This window comes from Hylobates moloch, unplaced genomic scaffold, assembly GCF_009828535.3.
Source record: "Hylobates moloch isolate HMO894 unplaced genomic scaffold, HMol_V3 SCAFFOLD_12, whole genome shotgun sequence".
In the NCBI taxonomy this organism is placed as follows: Eukaryota; Metazoa; Chordata; class Mammalia; order Primates; family Hylobatidae; genus Hylobates; species Hylobates moloch.
In genome coordinates, this window is record NW_026652287.1 from 29677163 (window position 1) to 29697699 (window position 20537).

The window sequence follows — 20537 nt, forward strand, 5'->3', positions numbered from 1 at the left end:
CTGCATGTCATCTTCTTTTGCTCACTGTAGCCTCTGCAGTGAAAACAGTGAAATATGAAAACATGGTCTCCAATAGCTGCCAGCATTTGCCTCCATAAAGGTACTGAGATGTGGTCTGTTAAGTCCTAAGAAAAAAAAGTCCATCAAAGGAGTCTAATTGTCCAAGTATGAGTCACTTGCACAAACCTTGACCAATCAACTGTGGACGGGGGTAGGGTATCACCTTGGGTGATTTTCCCATTGCAGCCAGAGAAGGGAAGACTCTAGAGTAAGGAAGTTCTCATTTAAACCACTTAGAGTAGTAGGATTATTGGCTTAAAGAAAGTTTTGTGTGTGTGTGTGTGTGTGTGTGTGTGTGTGTGTGTGTGTGTGTGCACATGCACATCTGAGAAGACAGAATAAAACATAATTACTATATACGTTTAATAATGCATTGCCAACCAGAGATTTTTTAAAAAACTTTCTTAAGTGCTTAGAATTGTTATTTGTATGTATTAATGCATTTGTTTAACAACTATAGAACACTCACAGAGCGTGGCATGCTAGGCACTGGGCTGGATTCAGAAAAGCATAAAGATGCATATTCTTCCCTCTAATAATTTACAACTTTTTTTTTTTTTAACAAAAAGGTATACTCACCTAAGGCATTGTTACAATGTGTCCAATGAGGATACAGCAAGAAATAACTGCAGTCATTCAGTAGACAGGAAGATTGTTGTGAGCATGAGCAGCAGATGAGATACATGCTTATTCACTAATCTTTTCCTTGATTTTTTTTTTTCAAATCTCTTAACTAGAAATAAAGTCCAACTTTTTTAAAAGATGGTATTTAATAAGCAGAACCCCATATCTCTAATATTGAATATAGAACTGTCTCTAAGCACAATTGTCAGTTAAGAAAGCTTGCTATTTGCTGTTAGGTTTAATATTGAAATCATGTGACATAATCTAGCTCCATTCAGTTCTATCATTATAGTTTGCTTTACATAACATTTAACCAAACATGGCATTGTCAGTAAACTCAGGCCTTTGAGTAAGTTCTCTTTTACTAACTGTATCAACAGTCTAAATCTTACTGATAGAAATTTCATGGATTTACCGGTCTTTACCATTAAGAAGATGCTTGAAGACTCTGAGGTGTTAAAATATGTGATTTCTCTTCTCAGTGTGGGAAATTATGCCTGTTAGAAGGAGATACCATTTGGTGTAATGATTACATGTTATTAAGTTAATATTTCAATTGGGTTGCCTGATTATTCTAACCCCCTGTGGCCTTGAGGTATATTCCTTAACCATTATCTTTCACTGTAATGTCTGCTGCTGCTTCAAAGAAGTGAAAGGATGTTTGTTGAAAGAGGATATCATCACTCAAGATCATCTGCCTTGTTGGTGTCACCTGTCAGCCTAATACATTTATGTGGACAGCAGTATTTTCTGACAGAACTTATAACGTTTTCTTTCTCGGTTGTGAAATATGATGGATGTGCCATACCAGTGACCTTTACACAAGGCCACATGTTAATATTCAGGACCTCCCTTTTGTTGGCCTTGAACAATGGCTGTCATTAAGGAAGCTTGGTTTGCCAATATGCCCTCTGTTAGGATGCTGGACCACTCCTGATTGGTCACCAGGAAGTATCATGTGCCTTTGATGGAAATGACATGGAAGATGTATGGTCAAAGTGCTGTGCTCAGCACCACTGCTGTGCGAAGGAGAAAACCACTATGACCCAAATAGCCCTGCACTCAAACAATGTCGCACCAACCAAAGACAACATATTGGGAAGAAAAATGCTTGTAAACCGTGTGTGTTAGAAGATGTATTGGCCAGACGGCCATAGGGCAATCTTTGAACTATTGAAATCTTTAGAAATATTGTTTGGTTCTGAAACAATACTTACAAACCTAATTAATCAAGCATAGATGGTTTATTTTCAGGCTTTCCACAGTGTGTTGCCTTAATGCAAGAATAGGGTCTGTCGGGTTCTTTTGCTGTTTCACAGGGGCATGCAAAAACTCAGCATGGGTATTCTTGTTCATACAAGTTGAAGCTCTAAATTTCAAAATAATATCTACGTAGATCTCTGGTGATCCCTTCAACAAAGACTAGGGTTGGGGGTAGCCTGGATTTCTTTTTCAATTGTTTCTGACTCCCTGTGTGACTCTTTCCCCACTTTTCTCCTTAATTTTATTCATCAGAATTATTTATCCATAGGTTCATTTAAGAAAGATCATCATTCCTGTTGAATTCTCTAGCATGAGGGGAAAACATTTTCGCTTTTTTTTCTTAAAGAATAAACACAGTGAAGGGTTGGTTTCCTGAATATGTGCTGTTGAATGATGTGATTTAAAAGTTCACATGTACAGCCCTTTGAATTTTAATATCAGCCCTTTTCCCATCTTAATATCATGTTTTAAAAGAGTCAGTGAGAAAATGTATGTTCTCAAGTGGGGAGAATGAAAGACTTGGAAACAGTCTCATATAAGAAAGCTAAGGTGTTGTCTGGACTAATAATGTAGGCAGGTAGCACAAGGCTTTTTTGTCTCTAGCAAGCTGTGGTTGACATAAGTTAATCATTTAGATGAAAGAATCATTCAAGTACTTAATTGCATGCAAAATAGTGCTTCACCAGGGTTTTAGCACGATGTGAAATATTGCACTGGGGCATGGCAGTTGAACTGTGTGAGTACAATACCTGAAGGTCAAATCCTGGTTATTCATTTAGAGGCAGATTATTGACATTGTGGATTCTCCAAGAGCTCCCCACTGTGTCCTCCAGGGCTATGTCACTATTCACCAGCTGGTTAGAATACACGGGGCAGGAGAAAGGAAAGGGACTGAAACTCAGCCCACAATTATACAGTTTGTAAGCAATTCAGATGAAAGATTTAGTGGGAGGAGAGATGCTCAAGTTCATTCTTTGTCAGGAAAATACATATTAAAACCACAATGCAGTACCATTTTCTACCTGACAGAGGCAAAAATTCAAAAAACAATTCAGGTAATAGCAAGTGTTGGCAAGGATATGGAACAACAGAAAACTGTATTCACTGCTTATAGGAGTGTAAATTGGTATAAACATTTTGGAAAACAATGGGTATTCTATAATAAGATTGAAGATATGCACACCCCATGACTTGGCACTCCTAGAGAAACTAGGGTACATGCACAAAAAGACATATACAAGGGTGTCCACAGAAGCCTTGTTTGTAATACTTTTTTTTTTTTTTTTTTGAGATGGAGTCTTGCTCTGTTGCCCAGGCTGGAGTGCAGTAGTGTGATCTCACTGCAACCTCTGCCTCCCATACTCAAGCAATCCTCCTACCTCAACCTCTGGAGTAGCTAAGACTACAGGCACATGCCACCACACCTGGCTAGCGTTTTGTAATTTTTGTAAAGACTGGGTTTTGCCATGTTGCTCAGGCTGGCCTCAAGCAATGAACCCACCTTGGCCTCCCAAAGTGCTGAGATTACAGACGTGAGCCACCGTGCCCAGCATGTTGGTAATATTAAAACAAAAACAACGTAAGACTGAGCTTCACCCCATGTCTGTCAATAAGCGAATGGACAAATACATTGTGGATACTCATATAATGAAATTGGGTGAGTCTGGGGCTATTTATTTTCTTTATGTATTTGTTAACATGTGTATATGTATACCCTTTTGTACATATGATATTAAGTTGTAATATGTGAAATGGCCTATATTTGACCATTTTTGACCTACAAATACCAATTTCATGTAGTAACATAGTGTTTCAAAAAATAACTAAATGAAGTTCATTAAAGAAAAAAATGCTCAGTGTAGTTAAAAAAAAAAAACTACTCAGGGCCGGGCTCCCAACACTTTGGGAGGCCGAGCGGGCCGATCACGAGGTCAGGAGATCGAGACCATGAAACCCCGTCCCTATTAAAAATAAAAAAAAATTAGCTGGACTCAGAATCTCATAGGCTTATTAAAATTGGAGAAGACTTTGGAGATCATTTTTATTTTTCTATAGATAGGGAAACCAATGCCTGGAGACATTCATTCAATGAATCAATGTATCCACTAGAACCAAATGCTCTGGCTCTCTGACCAGTGTTTTTAAAATTATATCTCATGTTTGAAACAATTTGTAGTCTAGCCCAGACATTTAAAAATAAAACTTTCCAATATAAATCTGTGTCCCTAGGCTGGAGATTTTCTATGATTTGCACGCAACTGAAAAAGGCTGATGATGTCATGGGGAAGAGGCGGTATCCTGGGAGGAGGATGAACTACATCCGAATACTCTGCAGTTATCTTCTGTTGCATGATGAGAGGCTGACCCATGTGTCCCTTTACTAGGAGAGAGGGGGTAGTTGAGTGATATTGGGAGAAAGACTATCCTTCTCTCAGAAGGAAAAGGCACATTTATACTTAGCAGAGTGCCTGAGCTATGACAAATGACTGTTCCTCTTGTAGCAACTTTACTTTCCCACATCCATGGCAGACATCAGTAATTGCTCCATGAACCAAGATACAGCCCTAGAACTTTTCTTGAAAAATTGATACCACAACCAATTTTGGGGGACTGGTGTTTGAGAAAAAACTTGTTTTCCACCTTTGATGGGGGCAAGCCACTGTGGTGACTAGAGCTGGAATGAGTGACTTTGATAAACTGAGCAATGTGGACCAATCTTAGAGGAAAGAGAAGTGAAGTGGTTACCCCGAGGGAACTCTGCAGAAGAGAATGGAGGTGATCTGGCAACATGGAGTAGGGTGACACTGTAATACTGAAGAGCAATCACTGGAGAGATGAGGGATTCATTCATTCATTCTTTTTTTTTTTTTTTCCAGTATAAGTTTTTGACAATTTACTATGTGCCAAGTGCTTGGGATATGGCTCAGAGCTGGTACTTACCCTCATGGGGCTTACATTCTAGTGAGGGAAATGAACATTAAACTTGTGAACAGTTATACATATGGTATATGGTTAATCAAATAAAAATAAAGCAGGAAAAGGAGACATGATGGAGGTCACAGGGGGCTTTTTTGGAATGAAACAGGCAGTAATTTTTCTTAGGAGCAGTTACTTTTTAGATCAATCAAGAATGAGACAAAAAAAGATTTCATATTATTTATTCCTTCTCCAAGTCTTCTCTTCTTTATGTAGATGAGTTTATGACCTATATTATTTTCCCTTTCCCCGAAAAACTTCTTTTAACCTCTCCTGTGGGCAAGTAGGCTGGCAATAAATTTCTCACTTTTGTGTGTGTCTAAAACAGTCTTAGTTTTTCTTTTAGTGCTAAAGGATAATTTTACTGGATATAGAATTCTGGGTTGGTGTTTTCTGTTTTTTCAATAGTTTAAATATTTTATTCCACTATTTTCTTGCTCTCATGATTTCTGATGAGAAGTCTACTGTAATCTGTTTTTAAGTGAATTTTAAATTGACAAATAAAAATAGTGTGTGTATATATACTATTTATATCAGTATATATATTGGTATCAGTATATATATACAGTACTATATGTGTATATATATGTATATATTGTATTAGTACTGTGTGTATATATATATATATATACTGCATCAGTGCATGTGTGTGTATATATATAAAAGCATTTTGTCTGTGTATGTGTCTGTATATATATATCTATAGTGTGAAGTGTGATATTTTGAAATATATATACCTGTGGAATGGCCCAATAAAGTTAATTAACTTATGTATTATTTTACATGCTTACCATTTTTTATCGTGAAACCGTTTAGAATCTACCCTCTTAGCGATGTTCAAAACACAATATGATGTTATTAACTGTAGTCACCATGTTCAATAGATCTCTCACTGTAATTGTTATCCTCATTCTTCTATAAGGTGTATGTCTCCTGTAAATTTTCTAAATGTCCTCTGAGATGTCTGGATCTACTGTTTTGTGTCTGCCATTAATTTTAGGAAGTTCTTAACCATAATGACTTCATATATTTTTTTCTGTCCCATTCTCTCCCTCTGTTTCTCCTTCATGTATTCCAATTATGTATATGCTGCACCTTGGAAAATTGTCCCACAGTTCTTGTATGTTCTGGGTTTTTTTTTTTTTCTTTCCATTTTAGTTTAGGAAGTTCGTATTGACCTATCTTCAAGTTCACTGATTCTTTGGCTATTTCCAATCTACTGATGAACCCATCGAAGGCATTTTTAATTTCTGTTACAGTGTTTTTTATTTATAGCATTTCTTTTTGATTCTGAGTTTTCATCATTCTGTTTACCTTGCCATCTGTTCTTTTATGTTGTCTACTTGTTCTATTAGAGCCCATATTAATCGTATTTATTTTAAATTCTTTATTTGAAAATTCCAACATCCATGTCATATCTGAATTTGGCTCTTATGCTTGCTTTGTCTCTTTAGCCTGTATCTTTTTGTGCCTTTTGGTAGGCCTCATAATTTTTATTGAAAACCAAGCACGATGTATCAGGTAATAGAACCTGGGATAAACAAATCTTTAGTATAAGGTTTTATGTTAATCTGACTAGATGTCGGGTTGTGTTAATGTTTGTTGTAGCTGTAGGGGCCAGAGGCTTCAAATTTGTCCAGTGTTCTTTCTTTTTCCTATTCTCTGGACTTTGAGATTCCCTAACTACCCTTTCACACAGAGAGGCTGCATCTTGCAACATATTTAGTTGTAATCCACCATTATTATACTGAAGCCCTGTTGGTGTGATGATAAGGTGTGGATGGAGGGGAAAGATTCTATAATCTTATGATTAAATCTCAGTCTTTTAGTAAGTGTGCCTGTGACCTTCACAAGTGTTTCTTAGCATTTTTTTCTCTCTCTTAGGTAAGACAAGAAGGCTAAAGGGGGCTGGAGTGGGAAAGATTCCCTTCCCTCAGCTAGAACAAGGCCCTCATATGCTTTTGTTATGAAGAATTCCCTGGCCATGTTTCACAATGATTTCTCTTCCTCCTGTCATATCCATGAAGGAATCTTTTTCAGACTTTCACCTTGGGAAACTGGTGGAGTTCCTTGAGGCAAAACTCACTAAAATATAGGTTCTCTCTAAACCTGGTCCCCAGAAGATTTTTATTCTCAAGCTAGTTCATAACTAGCCTCCTACATCTCATCAAATTTACCTTTTAAATATTCCTACTAGTTTACGGTTCCAGAGGCTTCTGCTCTAGGTAAACAGATCCTGGTTTGACTATTTGGATTCACTGTAAAAAACTACCAGTCACATCAAAGTTGCCATCACCTTTCACCGGACAACTGCCGGCTGCCTTCTAACCTGCTTCTGCTCTCAAAACCCTTGGTTGCTTTCTATTGCATGTTGTGCAACATCCCAACACCTCTCCTGCCCTTTCCCTCCACCCATCTGGGCTGCTCTCAGTTCTGAAAACACATCTGTCTTTGTCAGGCTGGGATACTCTTTTTCTCCACTCCTGAAATGACTAAACTCTTTTCAGCCTTCAGGCTAGTCTCAGATTAACTATCATCTTCACAGGTCTCCACTCATGTTTCTCTGTTTCAGCACCTTGTTTTTCATTGATATCACTCGCTACTATTTATAATCACGTTAACTGTGGACTGCTTTTGCCGCCTTCCCCTTGTAGATTACAAGCCCCATGAGGGCATACATTTGCCTTATTCTGTCATATCTCCAGGGTCAAGTACAGGACAAGGCACATAGTAGGCATTCAATAAATATTTTTGAATGAAGAAATGTATAAGATGAGGCAAACCCTGCATGGATGAAAATGATATAATTTTCTACTTGAGTCCTTGCCACTGAAAGAGGTCATTCGGGAGCTACAGAGGGAGAGAGGAAGGAAGTAACAACAACAACAACGATAATAACAGCTAAGACTTGTTAAGTATGTCCTATGTGGCAGGTACTGCTCTAAACTCTTGTTGTTTAATTCATTTAACCTGCATACCAATCCTGTGTGATAGATATTATCATTATTTTTATTTTATGAATGGGAAAACTGAGGCAGAGAACACTTAAGTAGCTGGGCCTAGGTAACAGGTAACACAGCCAGGAAGGGGAAAAGCACAGATTTAACTTGAGTGGTCTGGGTCCAGTGCTTGTGCTCTTGGCCTCCAACCTCTGCCACCTCTTGAGTGTGGTGCATCTCAGACTCTTCCTTTGCTTCAACCCTATTAGCTTAAAAATGACTTTCACTTTCCGGTTAGCTAAAAAGCTGAATAGGAGATGGCAGCCTTCATTAAACCCCATTATGTGGTCTAAGAATACTTTTTAAAGCCTAACACTGGAGTTTTAGCATTAATAGAAAACCTATTTGAGGTTTATGTTGGACTTTAGATATGCTGGAGATGAAATTGATTAGCTTCAAGCTGTTATTTGTGCCTAGAGAGAAAGGCAAAATGAGCTTTGGGGAATTAATTGTCTCTGTTTCATTTCTCCTTTTAGGACAATTGCCTCTAGTTTTTTCATAACATGAACATGCTAGAGTTACAAGCATGACAGAGAGGAAAAGACAAAGTGGAAAAATGAACACATAGAAGTTATTTTTTAAGGGATAGCTACAAGAAGTGGGTGTGAAGTGGTCAGCTCGCTGGTATCTCAGAGGGGCTGAAAGTACAGGAGTTACCATATTTGTCTTTTTCTATTGAATCAAAACTGAAAATGAATATATCAGCATTTGTCAAGATTTATCATGAACTGATTGCAGCTCAAAGGGAATGAGAAGTTGTTTCTGTAAAATACATTGTTTATTTTATTGTACATTGAAATCATCTGCCATAATATTACTTCAGATAAAATTGGCAACAGATGGAAGTCCTGTGCTGCAAAATAAGACACAGAGATGCTTTCACATTAAAAGAACTGGCAAAACTTGAATATTTGGAGGAATTTTTTAACAACCAAAACACCAAAAAAACCCCAAATATGTCAGTAGTTGGGAAAAGTTGTGCCCTTGTGTCAGTAGCCTAAGGAAGCTGGAGGACACAGTTAAGAATGTTGGTCCTCGAGAGGCAGATAGTTTAAACTCTGATCCTGCTCATTTTATTCATTGGAACTTTGGGCAATGTAGAGAGTACTTGACCTTTTAAAGATATCATTTCTTCTTCTGTGTGTTAGAAATAATGCTGATAGCATTTTCTATGGGCCAAGGCATGGACAATAGAGCAGGGCCTGGCCAATGGTCAGTGCCCAGCATTTGTTAGCTGTTAGCACCATGACCACTTGCATCCACCTCGCTTCATCAAGCCCAGTTCACGGGAGTCACATGTATCCTCTGGCACTACTGGCATTGATTGTTTAGTAGAAAAATAAAACTCTCCCCAAATTTTAAGACCTGGGTCCTAAACTCAGCTTCTTCACTGCCTAAGAAGGGGGTGTAACAAGACACTTCCTCTCTTTGAATCTCTGTTTCCTCCTCAGTAACATGAGTAAGCCAGAGAGTTTTTGGGAGGCTCAAGTGGAGTTACTGGTATGAAAACAAAATGTAAAGGAACATGCAAGTTGTAAAGGAGCAAATAATGCTGGTTTCTGAAATGAAGACCATCTATAGAAAGATACCTAAGGAGAAAGACTTTATCGATTTTATAGCTCTAGTATATTCATGATTGTTTGACTGAATAAAAATGATAACAGCACCTGAAATCTCTGATGAGTGACTGGGATCAGTAGCTCCCTGCCCTGATTGTACATTTTCATCACTGAAGGATTTACCATGAACAGATACTAGGGTCCCACTCTCACTGATTGGTCAAGGGTGGGAGCACGTGTTTATATTTTTAAAATCATGTCAGGTATTGTCTGCTGTGCATCCAGGATTGAGAAATACTGTATTTGATGCAAGAGATATATCACGTAACAAAAAGCACTGGACTTTAAGTCATGGGCTATAGATTTTGGCTCAAGTTCTGTCACTATCTAGAATGGTAGATTTGAAAAATTATAAAGAATACTATTAATAAAAGCCACTGGAGATTGCAAAAGGACTTTCCTTTTCCAACAGTCTCTGTTTCTGATTGTTTAATGCCAAAACAACTGGTTGCTCTAGACACTTAGGCAACCTGGTAGTTGTAGTTGTATCATAGAGGTAACCCAAAATTCATTCAGGGGTCTGAGACACTAGAAGGTTCTGGTTTGCTGAAGTTCATTTTGCAATAAATCAGCTGATCAACTTAGTCTTAAAAGGATCACTTCTATTGGCCTAGGTAATCATTGGGGTAGTACCTAGTATATGGTAGCAGCTATAAATATTGATTGAATAACTAAATAAATAAGCGCAGTCACCACCTGTCCCAACATCATACCTAGTAGCTTTAATAATTATCCCCTATACTTAAGTATAAGGAATACACACACACACACACACAGACACACACATGCACATGCACATGCACACACACACAATGCCTGTTAATATTGCAAATATAAAGTTACTTTCTCTTCTGAGAAGCAGTGAAATCTTTAATGCACAGGTCATAAGATCCAGTTCCCTGAAGATATTTAAACAGAGGTGGATATTGAAGTTAGTGGGGGCTTAGCCTCAGATGACTTTTAAGGTCTCTTTTAACCCATAACTCCTGGAATGCGAAAGTGTATAAAGTACCTCAGGCCTTCCATCTCGTTCTTGGTATTTGAACAACACAACAAGGGCAGATAGAATGCTATTGGTTCTAGTGTTGTTTGTTTTCCTTTAAAATCAAGAGATCCAGCGCTATTGTTTTGAAAAATTCTAAATGTTTCTCTGCATTTGGCAAAGCCTGCTAAATTTGTCTACTGTTTCAAATTTTGATAGACATTTTCTAAGATGAAATGAGGCAAACAATTAAAATGAAAATGAAAAGCCTAACGTTTTGGAGGTAGACCAGATTTCTAGAGTTCTAAAATCTGCTTGCACACAGGGTTTGCAAATGCATTCCCACTGTTCTAAGCTGAATATTTATAAAATCATGTTCTGGGGTGAAGATTCTATGAAAGGAGGTAACTAATAGCGTGGCCTTTACAAGGCTGGCATAGGCCAAAGACACAAATTGGTGGCCTTTGATGATTCCAAGAGCAGTCGTGTTTTGTGTATCTCACGCTACATTAAAAAAATCCAAAATGTTACCAACATTTAAAACTCAGAGGTTTTCACATGCATAAAAATACATATTTCTGCTTTTCCTGAAAATCCAGAAAGACTATTGTGCATTGCTGTAAAGAAATACCTGAGACTGGGTCATTTACAAAGAAAAGAGATTTAATTGACTCCTGAGAAGGGAAGTACCATGGCAAAAGTAGGAGCAAGTGAGAGAGAGAGAGACACAGAGAGAGAAAGAGTAGGGGAGAAGGGGAAGAGGTGCCACACACTTTTAAATGACCAAATCTCAGGATAACTCACTCACCATCACAGGAACAGCACCAGAGGGATGGTGCTAAACCATTCATGAGAAATCTGTCCCCATTATCCAATCACCTCCCACCAGGGCCCACCTCCAACATTGGGGATTGCAATTCAACATGAGATTTGGGTGGGGCACAAATATACAAACTATATCAACTGTCTACAGTGGACCCACATTCTCTCATGGCAATAAAAGAGGATCTGAAGGTCTCTGGCCCCTTATACTGGGACATATCACCCTAGGGTATCCCCACTTGGACCCTTCTTTCATTTCTGTCATCCGCCTGGCCTCTGAAGGCATTTGCTTTGGTCTCCACTCTCAGACAAAGCTGTGGCTCAGGAGGACTGTGTCTGGGCACCTGGCACGGCCAATGCCCTCTTTGCCATTTGACTGTGCCTTGAATTCAGGAAATATGTGTCTTGCTACAAGTTATTACACTCCAGCATGGTTGCTTCTACTTGGTAGAACTCAAGAACTCTAACCTTTTCCTGCTCCCATTTCAAATTTACCAATTCCTGGTTTTCCCTCTTTTCTGTCCCCCAAATCTGGACACTTTTTTTTTTGAGTGAAAGGAGCTGGTATTAATAATTACGATTGACCTTTGAACAAGGCAGAGGTTAGGGGTGCTGACCTCTCATGCAGTTGAAAATCTGCATATAATTTTTGACTCCCCAAAAACTTAGCTACTAGTAGTCTTCTGTTGACTGGAAGCTTATTGATAACGTAGTCAATTAACATATTTTGTATGTTATTTGTATTATATACTGTATTCTTACAATAAAGTAATCTAAAGAAAAGAAAATGTTTTTAAGAAAATCGTAAAATATATATTTACTATTCATTAAGTGGAAGTGGATCATCATAAAAGTCTTCATCTTTGTCTGCAAGTTGAGTAGGCTGAGGAGGATGAGGAAGAGGAGGGGTTGGTCTTGCTTCCTCAGGGGTGGCAGAGGCAGAAGAAAATTCCTATATAAGTGGACCTGCTCAGTTCAAGGGTGAACTGTACTCTGGGACAACATGTGTAAATTGGAGCTATTGTAGGTATAATAGTTTTCTAGGGCTGCTATAAGAAAGTATCACAAACCACCTGGCTTAAACCAACATAAATTAATTTTTTTCACAATTCTGGAGACCAGAGGTCCAAATGTAGCTACCAGCAGCGTTGGCTTTTTTCTGGAGATTCTGAAGGAGCAAGCTGTTCAGTGCCTTTTTCCTAGCTTTTGGTAGTTGTTGGTGATATTTGGTGTTCCTTGGCTTGTAGGTACACCCCTCCAATCTCTGCCTTCCTTATTGCATGGGATTCTTCCTGCATGTCTGTATCTCTGTTTTCTTTTCTTATTAGGACACCAGTCATATTGGATTAAGGACCACCATTTTAGCTTAATTATCTTTGCAAAGACCTGATTTCCAAATAAGGTTACATTCACAGGCACAGGAGGTTAGGACCTCAACGTATCTTTTAGGGGACACAATTTATATCATAGCAAGCTAGGTCATTTGTTCATGCTACCTCAGGCCCAATGCCTTCCTGCAAATTGCCCTTTATTTGTCCAGACAAGTCTGCTCAACACCTCACCCAATCAGATCCCAAAGCTCTAAACACTTATCCTTCCTCATCCTGCTCCCTCCATGAATGATCTCATTCCATGTTACTGTTAGATGACAGGTCATCTGATTAAATAAATGGTAAGGAATGCTAAACTACATTGACTGTCTAAAGTTTATCTGCACTGTCTAATTAAAGATGATTTCTGAATTATAAGAGTAAAACATATTCAGTGGATAAAATTTGAATATTACATAGAAGTTACCCAGAGTTTGAATTATACCTCTGAGAAACAACTGTTAATTTGATTTTCTTCCAGTTTTTATTCTTTGCCTCTTAAAAATCAAAATTGTATAATTTTATGTATCATAGTAAGTATTTTTCCATGTAAACTCTAGTATACTATATAATGTTCAATATTTGTCAAGCATTTTCTAAATGCCACCTACTACCCTAAGTACTTTATATGCATTATCTAATCTACTATTAATAGTTATAATATTCCTAGAGGTAGATATGATTATTCCTATTTTATGAATGAGAAACTGAAGCAGAGTAAACCCAGAGAATTTTTTCTAGGCTACACAACTAGTATGTTGTAGAATCAGGATTCAACCTTCAGAGCTTGCACTGACAGCACCGTGAAGAATATCTTAACTTAGAAACAAACCATAATTCATTTTTATTTATATGGAAGCAAGAATCTCAAAAAGAATTGGCTTGGGTAATAAGATAAAGGCAAATGAAACTTGTATCTTTTCATCCCAGTCACAGCACTCCTCTCCCCAAAAGAGATCTCAACACTCAAATCTCAATCCTACATTTGCATGCACACACAAGCACACACCTACACACACATGTGCGCACATGTGCATGCCCCTCTACCATTCATCTAGTTGTAAATCTGGGGAATTATTCTTCTCTTTTTCTGTGTGCCTCTTCCTCCCATAATCAACCCACTACCAAATTGGTTAAGAAGCCAGATTTGCTTCTTAGATATATCTTTAAACTGTCTTATCTCCATCTCCTCCAGGCCACCATCACCAGTGACAAGGAAATGTGGCATTGCACCAGCTCTGCTCATTAATATCTTTGACAGTTGGGGACTTTTTTGCCTGTTTACTTTCTACTGAGATGCTAGAAATGTAGATATGAATGGTTCGAGTTGACAGAGTAGGCTGTCAGTTTACCAGTGGAAATCAATTAGGTAAAGAAACCCACATCAACTGCTGGATAAGAATCAATGTGGGTGGTATAGCTCTTTTCTCTCTGTGCTCTTTACAATATTCTAGGGCAGTTTTAAGCAATTGAGATTGTTTTTTACCTTGTGACAGTGCATCAAAAGGAGTGGCTTGAGCGGTCAATATTGGGCTATGGGGTTGACAGATCTGGATTCAAGTTTCAACTCTGCTAATTATTTGTGTGACCTTTAGCAAGCTACTTGCTCTAAGCCTGTATTGGTTTCTTGGGACCACTGTAATAAATTACCACAAAATGGGTGACTTAAAACAACAGAAATGTATTCTCTCAGTTTGGGAAGCTACAAGTCTAAAATCAAGGTGTTCACGGGTCTGTGCTTTTTCTGAAGCCCCTAGGGTAGGATCTTCCCTGTGGCTTCTTCCATCTCCTGGTAGCCCAGGTGTTCCTTGGCTCGCAGCAGGGTATCACCAATATCTGCCCCTGTCTTCACCTGGGTCTTCCCTCTGTGTCTTTGTCTTCACATGGCATTCTCTTGTGTGTCTCAGTTTCCTTTTCTTATAAGGACTCCAGTCTTATTAGATTATGGCTCACCCTAATCCAGAATGACTTCATCTTAATTTGGTTACATCTTCAAAGACCCTATTTCCAAATAAGGTCACATGCACAGGTGCTGGGGGTTAGGACTTTAATATGTCTTTTTTTGCAGGGAGGGGAGGGGGTAAACACAATTCAACCCATAAGCCTGAAAACCAGACCCTCCCCTCCTCTTCTTCTCCTACTCAGCTACCCCAGTCTGTCATTTTTGTTTACTCAGAGTAGAAACACAAAACAAGCAACCAAAAGTTTACATATTACCTGACTCCATCCTTCCTGCCATTAATTTAGCAGGTGTTTTTGGTGAATTTTTCAAACGAACGTGTTTACCTTTCACAGTATTTCCAGAAAGGACTCAAAGTTCAATGGCGTGTAAAAGACTACTTCGTACTTGTCAGTACATAGTCCCCAGGTCTTCTGTAAGCACAGTTTCTTTTGATGAAGAAAGCTATGAAGAACTCCATTCCTCTCCAGCACCATCCAGTGAAACTGATGAGGCCCCATTGATTTTCACTGCCAGAGGAGAAACTGAGGAGAGAGCCAGAGGAGCACCCAAGCAGGCTTGGAACTGTTCATTTTTGGAACAACTGGTAAAAAAGCCTAATTGGGCACACTCAGTAAATCCTGTTCACCTGGAGGCCCAAGGCATGCACATCAACAGACACACAAGACCTAAGGGCCAGCCCTTGAGCAATCCCAAGAAAAATTCTGGTAAGTATCATGTTGTGGTTACTGACTCTTCTTGTTTCAACTGGTCACATTTTGTTTTTAACTTCAATATAAACAGAAAAAATATTGACTTCATGGCCAGTCCTATTCTAGAAGGTACCGTAAGAACTGTAGTAGCCAGTCCTCAGTGAAACTCTTCTTGTTGTCAAGCATTATATTGGAGGAGAGAACAGGTGCAGGTGCGAGTTGATGACAGGTAATTTGATGATTCAGTTATTGCACCCGACAATGACAGCTATTATCATCACCATTCCAGCCCCACTTATTAAGCTTTCACCATGTGCTAGACACTGTGCTAGGCATTTTATATTATTTTATGAAATCTTCATATAATTTTCAGGCAGATCATACTATTATCCCCATTTTACAGACAAGGAAGTTGTGAATTCATAGCACAGAATATAGGAGGAATGATTCTAAGTAAGGACATGGCCCAGAAGGGATAAGTTTTGACTGTGCTCAAATATCAACTCTCTCCCATCTCAGCTCTGTAGCCATGATCAAGTCTCATGAATGTTTTTTGCAGCCCAGTTTTTTCATCTGTAAAAAATGACAATTATTACTTCAAATTAAATGATTTATATAAATAAAATTTCCTGAACACAGTAAGGGCTTAATGGGGGTGGTGATGATGGTGGTGGTACTTATGGTGCTGATGTTCAGACTGGAGGAGAGAAAATGTAAGGAAAAAATGTGGATCTCCAAATATTCCAAGAGCTGTCATGTAGAAGAAGGATGAGACTGATGTCATATAGTCTTTTCATTTATAGCAAGCTTGTCCGACTCATGGTCTATGGCTTTGTATGTGGCCCGACACAAATTCGTAAACTTTCTGAAAACATGAGATTATTTGTTTTTTTTCTCATTAGCTATCATAAGTGTTAGTGTATTTTATTTATGGCCCAAAACAAGACAATTTTTTTCTTCCTATGTGGCCCAGGGAAGCCAAAAGATTGGACACCCCTGCTTTATAGGGACTTTTTGAGGTAGGTTTCCCTCCGCATGTTTGTACAATTTGTTGGAATTGACCAGAAGACAAAAGAGATAGATTTTGACTCAATACAAAGGAGAACTTTCTTTGAACTAGAAGAGAATGTACTGCATGGGCTAGAAGTGCTCAAGCAGGGGGCTGGGAGAACTTCTTCCGGAAAGGCTATGTCAGAGATTCCTTTGTTTCTGGGAGGCTGGGCCTGGTGATGGGAAACAGAAGATGCTGGTTGGCTAACACTTTGAATTCTTACTATGAACAAGGCAATATGTCGAAATTGGAATGTACATCTTCAGTTTTGATCCACATGACTCTCCTCTGAGATAGAAACTGTTATTTTCCCATGGTTTAGTGCAGAATCCAGGTCAGAATATTTCTAGATCCAAGTTCTAAATATGACTATAGTGACTCTTGAGTACTGAGCACTTGCCATGCACTTAATGCTTAACATTTTATCAGATTCTTTCCTCCAATACTTAGCTAGTTTCCTTTCTCATTTTAAGTCTTTGACTTGAAATGTCACCTGCTTAGGTCTTTCTCAACTTCCTTTCTCAGTTTATTTTTCATCACAGGATTTATTACCAGCTGGCACTTAAAATTTATTCATTCACTTTTTAGTCTGCTTCTCCTCCCCACTTTTTATTGCCTGCCATATTCCTTCTGTATCCCCAAGGTCTAGAATACTGCCGAGCACATATTGGGCATTCAAATACTAATAAATGAATGAAAAAACTTAATCTCACTAGCAACCCTGTGAAGTAGGTAATATAATTCCCATCTTTTGGGTAAGGACAAAGGGACTTAGGCCAGGTCAAGTACCAAGATTTGAATCTATGAAGTCCTGACCCCAGAGCTCTTTATTTCATTATACCACACTGTCCCTTTAAGATAGTTTGTTGCAAAATGTATCATTACTAAATTGCTTTCAGGGAAGGAAATTTCTATTTTTTTGGCTCAAGACATAGGAAAGCATATCCTGTCTAGGTCATGCCCTGTTGCTCCAAACTCCAAAGCTACATCATTGTTCTCTGGAGGATTCTTCTTGCACTGAATATTGATGGCAGTGAATGGTTCATCTGACAGGGCCAGAAATCCAAATCAACAGCTATGAAGCACCTAGTGTTCACAAAGCAACATGCTTGAAAGTTTTCATTTACTTGGAGATATTAAAATGCCATTCTGCCTTTATTTCAGGAAGTGATTCCTGCATTGGAGAATTCAGATTCACAAAAAAATTTTCACTGTTTGACTTGGGCATGTGGAATGTGCAGAGGGAGGTGCTCAGTACATACTAGGCATAGAACAGAGTGTGATGTACTAAACTGAATTACGTAAAGATAGACTGGCTGTTTGACATCCACTGTTAGGAAGGTACTATTCATTTTAATTATTTTACGTATTTTTTTTGAATTTTGGAATGATCTGAGTTGCTCCAAATATTCTAGACATCTATATGCTATTAAAAACCTTTTGAAAGCTTCTAGAAAGTGATTTAAAGCACATACATTTTTTATTTAAGGCACATAAATTATCTTAAGTCACTACTGAAGAATTAGACTTTAATTTGTGTAGGTCAATGGGCAGAATTTCTCAGGTAAAAGCTTCATGATTTATATATGTATTTATATATAAATCTTCAAGTTTATATATGCAATATATTATATAATATGGAAGTTTATATATATATGAAAATGTAGGTAAATATATGTATGTGAATATATATATTCACACACATACAGCAGTCTTGGCTATGTTGTAAAAAAGCATATCTTTTGTATGGAAAAAATTATTTCATTGGGCAAAGAAAGAAAAAAGTCAAACTTATTAGTATTAGTGGATATGTGTGTGTGATGTAGACCCAGTCTTAGGTTAATTTACTGTTTGTTTTAATCTTCAGCTGGTTTGAAGTTTCCAATAAAACTCATGAAGTAATAGCCTCCTGTATTTAAAAAAATCATCAGTTGACAGCCTACAGGAGCTGTAGACACATTTGCTTTTACATATCCATTAATAACTCCACTTGACAATTTTCCATTCACAAACTTTCCCTTCATTTAGAAGTTCGGGCCCTATTTTAGCCACCGATTCTTCTGTGTCTCTCTCTTTAGGAGTTTTGAACAGTTTTCCTTGAAATAGAAAGTTTTCTGAGGATTATGCAAAAGCTTTTTTTTTTTTTTTTTTTTTTTTGAGGCGTTGGGTAGGTGGTTTCAAAGAATAGGAAAGGAATAGATAGCATTTTTGTTTTCTTAGAGAAATATGGGGAGGCAGGTGAGGATCATGTCAGGTTTTTTTTTTTTTCTTTCCCCTCTGTGCACATTACAAATGTTGATTTCTCAGACGTCCAGTTGTCGCGGGGGCGCGGTGTGGGTCCCGCACACTTGAGCCTAATCTCTGTCCTGCTTTCCTGCTTTGCCTTCCAGGTTCTGCCGCCAGACCTTCCACTGCCATCGGCCTCTGCAGGAGGAGCCAGACCCCCTGCGCCCTGCAGAGCGCCGGCCGGAGTAACACAGAGCTGGAGCGGGAGGAGAGGCTGGCAGTCCCAGCAGGCGCTCAGGCACACCCCGACATCCAAAGCAGACTCCTGGGCGCGTCCGGAAATCCCCTTCGAAGAGGCGCGGTTGCCATGGCGCCGGAGATGCTCCCCAAGCATCCTCATACCCCGCGGGACAGGAGGCCTCAGGCGGACGCCTCCCTCCATGGCAATCTGGCAGGAGCGCCCCTTCCTCTGCTGGCCGGTGCTTCCACCCATTTCCCCTCCAAGAGGTTAATAAAGGTTTGCTCCTCAGCACCCCCCCGCCCAACCCGGCGTTTCCATACGGTTTGTTCACAGGCCCTTTCTAGGCCGGTGGTGAATGCTCACTTACATTGACCGCTGCGAGGGAATTGTTCGGCGAGTGCTGCCCATCTTCAAATCAATGCCTGCTCAGAACAACAGAAAGGGCCTCAGATGTACTGGTTTCCACAGAACCATTGTTAGGCTTTTGTGAAGCATTTTTGAACCTAATAAATAATGTCAAAAGTCCCTAGCGCAGCCAAAAATGTTCCTTTTGAAGCATCTCTAATAGTATTTTTGTTCTGCGGTGTCTCCCAGTGTTACAAAGAATTTGCGCCTCACAATAGGGATGGGGTACATCGCGTGCCACTTTGCAACGTGCCTCGTGGGATTGTGAGGACCCCTCTTTGTTTTGCTTTCGCAGGTAAACGGTTTCACTTGCCAACTTTGCCTTTGGCTTAAGGATGTTTTCTAAGGGCCTTTAGAATTTCTAAAGAGAGACTGGGAAAACATAATTGAATGTCTGTAATTTAATAATTTACATGAAATTTGATTACTCCTGATGTGCCCAGGGGAATTTTTCATGTCGTATTAAGGGTTTAATGTTAGAAACTTGAAGCTGGACCGCAGTTTGAGGCCCTGAAACACTTGGAACCAAGTTTAATGTAAAAGAGGTGCTGAATTTCTGATTTGTAATACATAATACTGAAGCAGCTTAGGGAACCTTTTATCAAACTGGTAATTTTAGGCAATACCTTTTATTTTGTCTAATATAGCAGCTTTTCATCATGATGGGATGCTGAGACTAACTTTATCAATTGATTTTATGAGTTTAGTTTTTCTCTTTTTAATATAGTAGGCTTTTTTTTCCTTCAGAAACAAAGAGAAGTCAGTGTGACCGATATGCTTATATGCAGTTTTGCACTCAAGTTCCTTGGAATTTTCCCACAAGCTTGGATTCACAGTTTGATAGATGGAGGTTGTCAAATCTTACTGAATTTAAAAACTTTTTTTTGCTTTAGTTCAAATTAATATACATAGTATGGTTACATTTAAGACAGCATAATGTCTCAAGTCCGAATTTAAGTCTCAAGGTTTTGAGAGGAATGAAATGTTATAAGCAATAACTTCCTAACATTTAATAGTCTGTTTAGTCCTTTGCAGACTGAAGAGTTTACTTTTTTTTTTAAATATTAGCATGCTTTAGGAATAATGCACTTTAAAGAAAAATGGTATCCCTAAAGTTTAGAGCTTTCTTGGTTCCAGATTAATATGATTTTTTATAATAAATATGCTTTTATTTTTATATATTTATTAGCATGGTTTTATTATAAGACAATGTACAGGTTATCAATGTTGATTGCTGTGGTTCCCTG

General features: G+C 38.5%; 1 protein-coding gene across 11 annotated transcripts in view; it reads left to right on the forward strand.

Moving 5' to 3' along the window:
* Nucleotides 1-19410, forward strand: part of CUNH12orf42 (chromosome unknown C12orf42 homolog) — a 222365-nt gene extending 202955 nt beyond the window's left edge. For 9 of the 11 annotated variants that reach the window (XM_058425342.1, XM_058425344.1, XM_058425341.1 and 6 more), the window contains 2 exons: nt 15011-15382; nt 18809-19259. In XM_058425342.1, the coding sequence (XP_058281325.1) occupies nt 15011-15382; nt 18809-19257 (821 nt within the window). In that variant the 3' untranslated portion in view covers nt 19258-19259. Of the gene's footprint in view, nt 1-15010; nt 15383-18808 lie in introns of all 11 variants that reach the window. The other 2 variants (XM_058425340.1, XM_032171506.2) reach the window with 1 other exon arrangement.
* Nucleotides 19411-20537: the final 1127 nt, after the last annotated feature.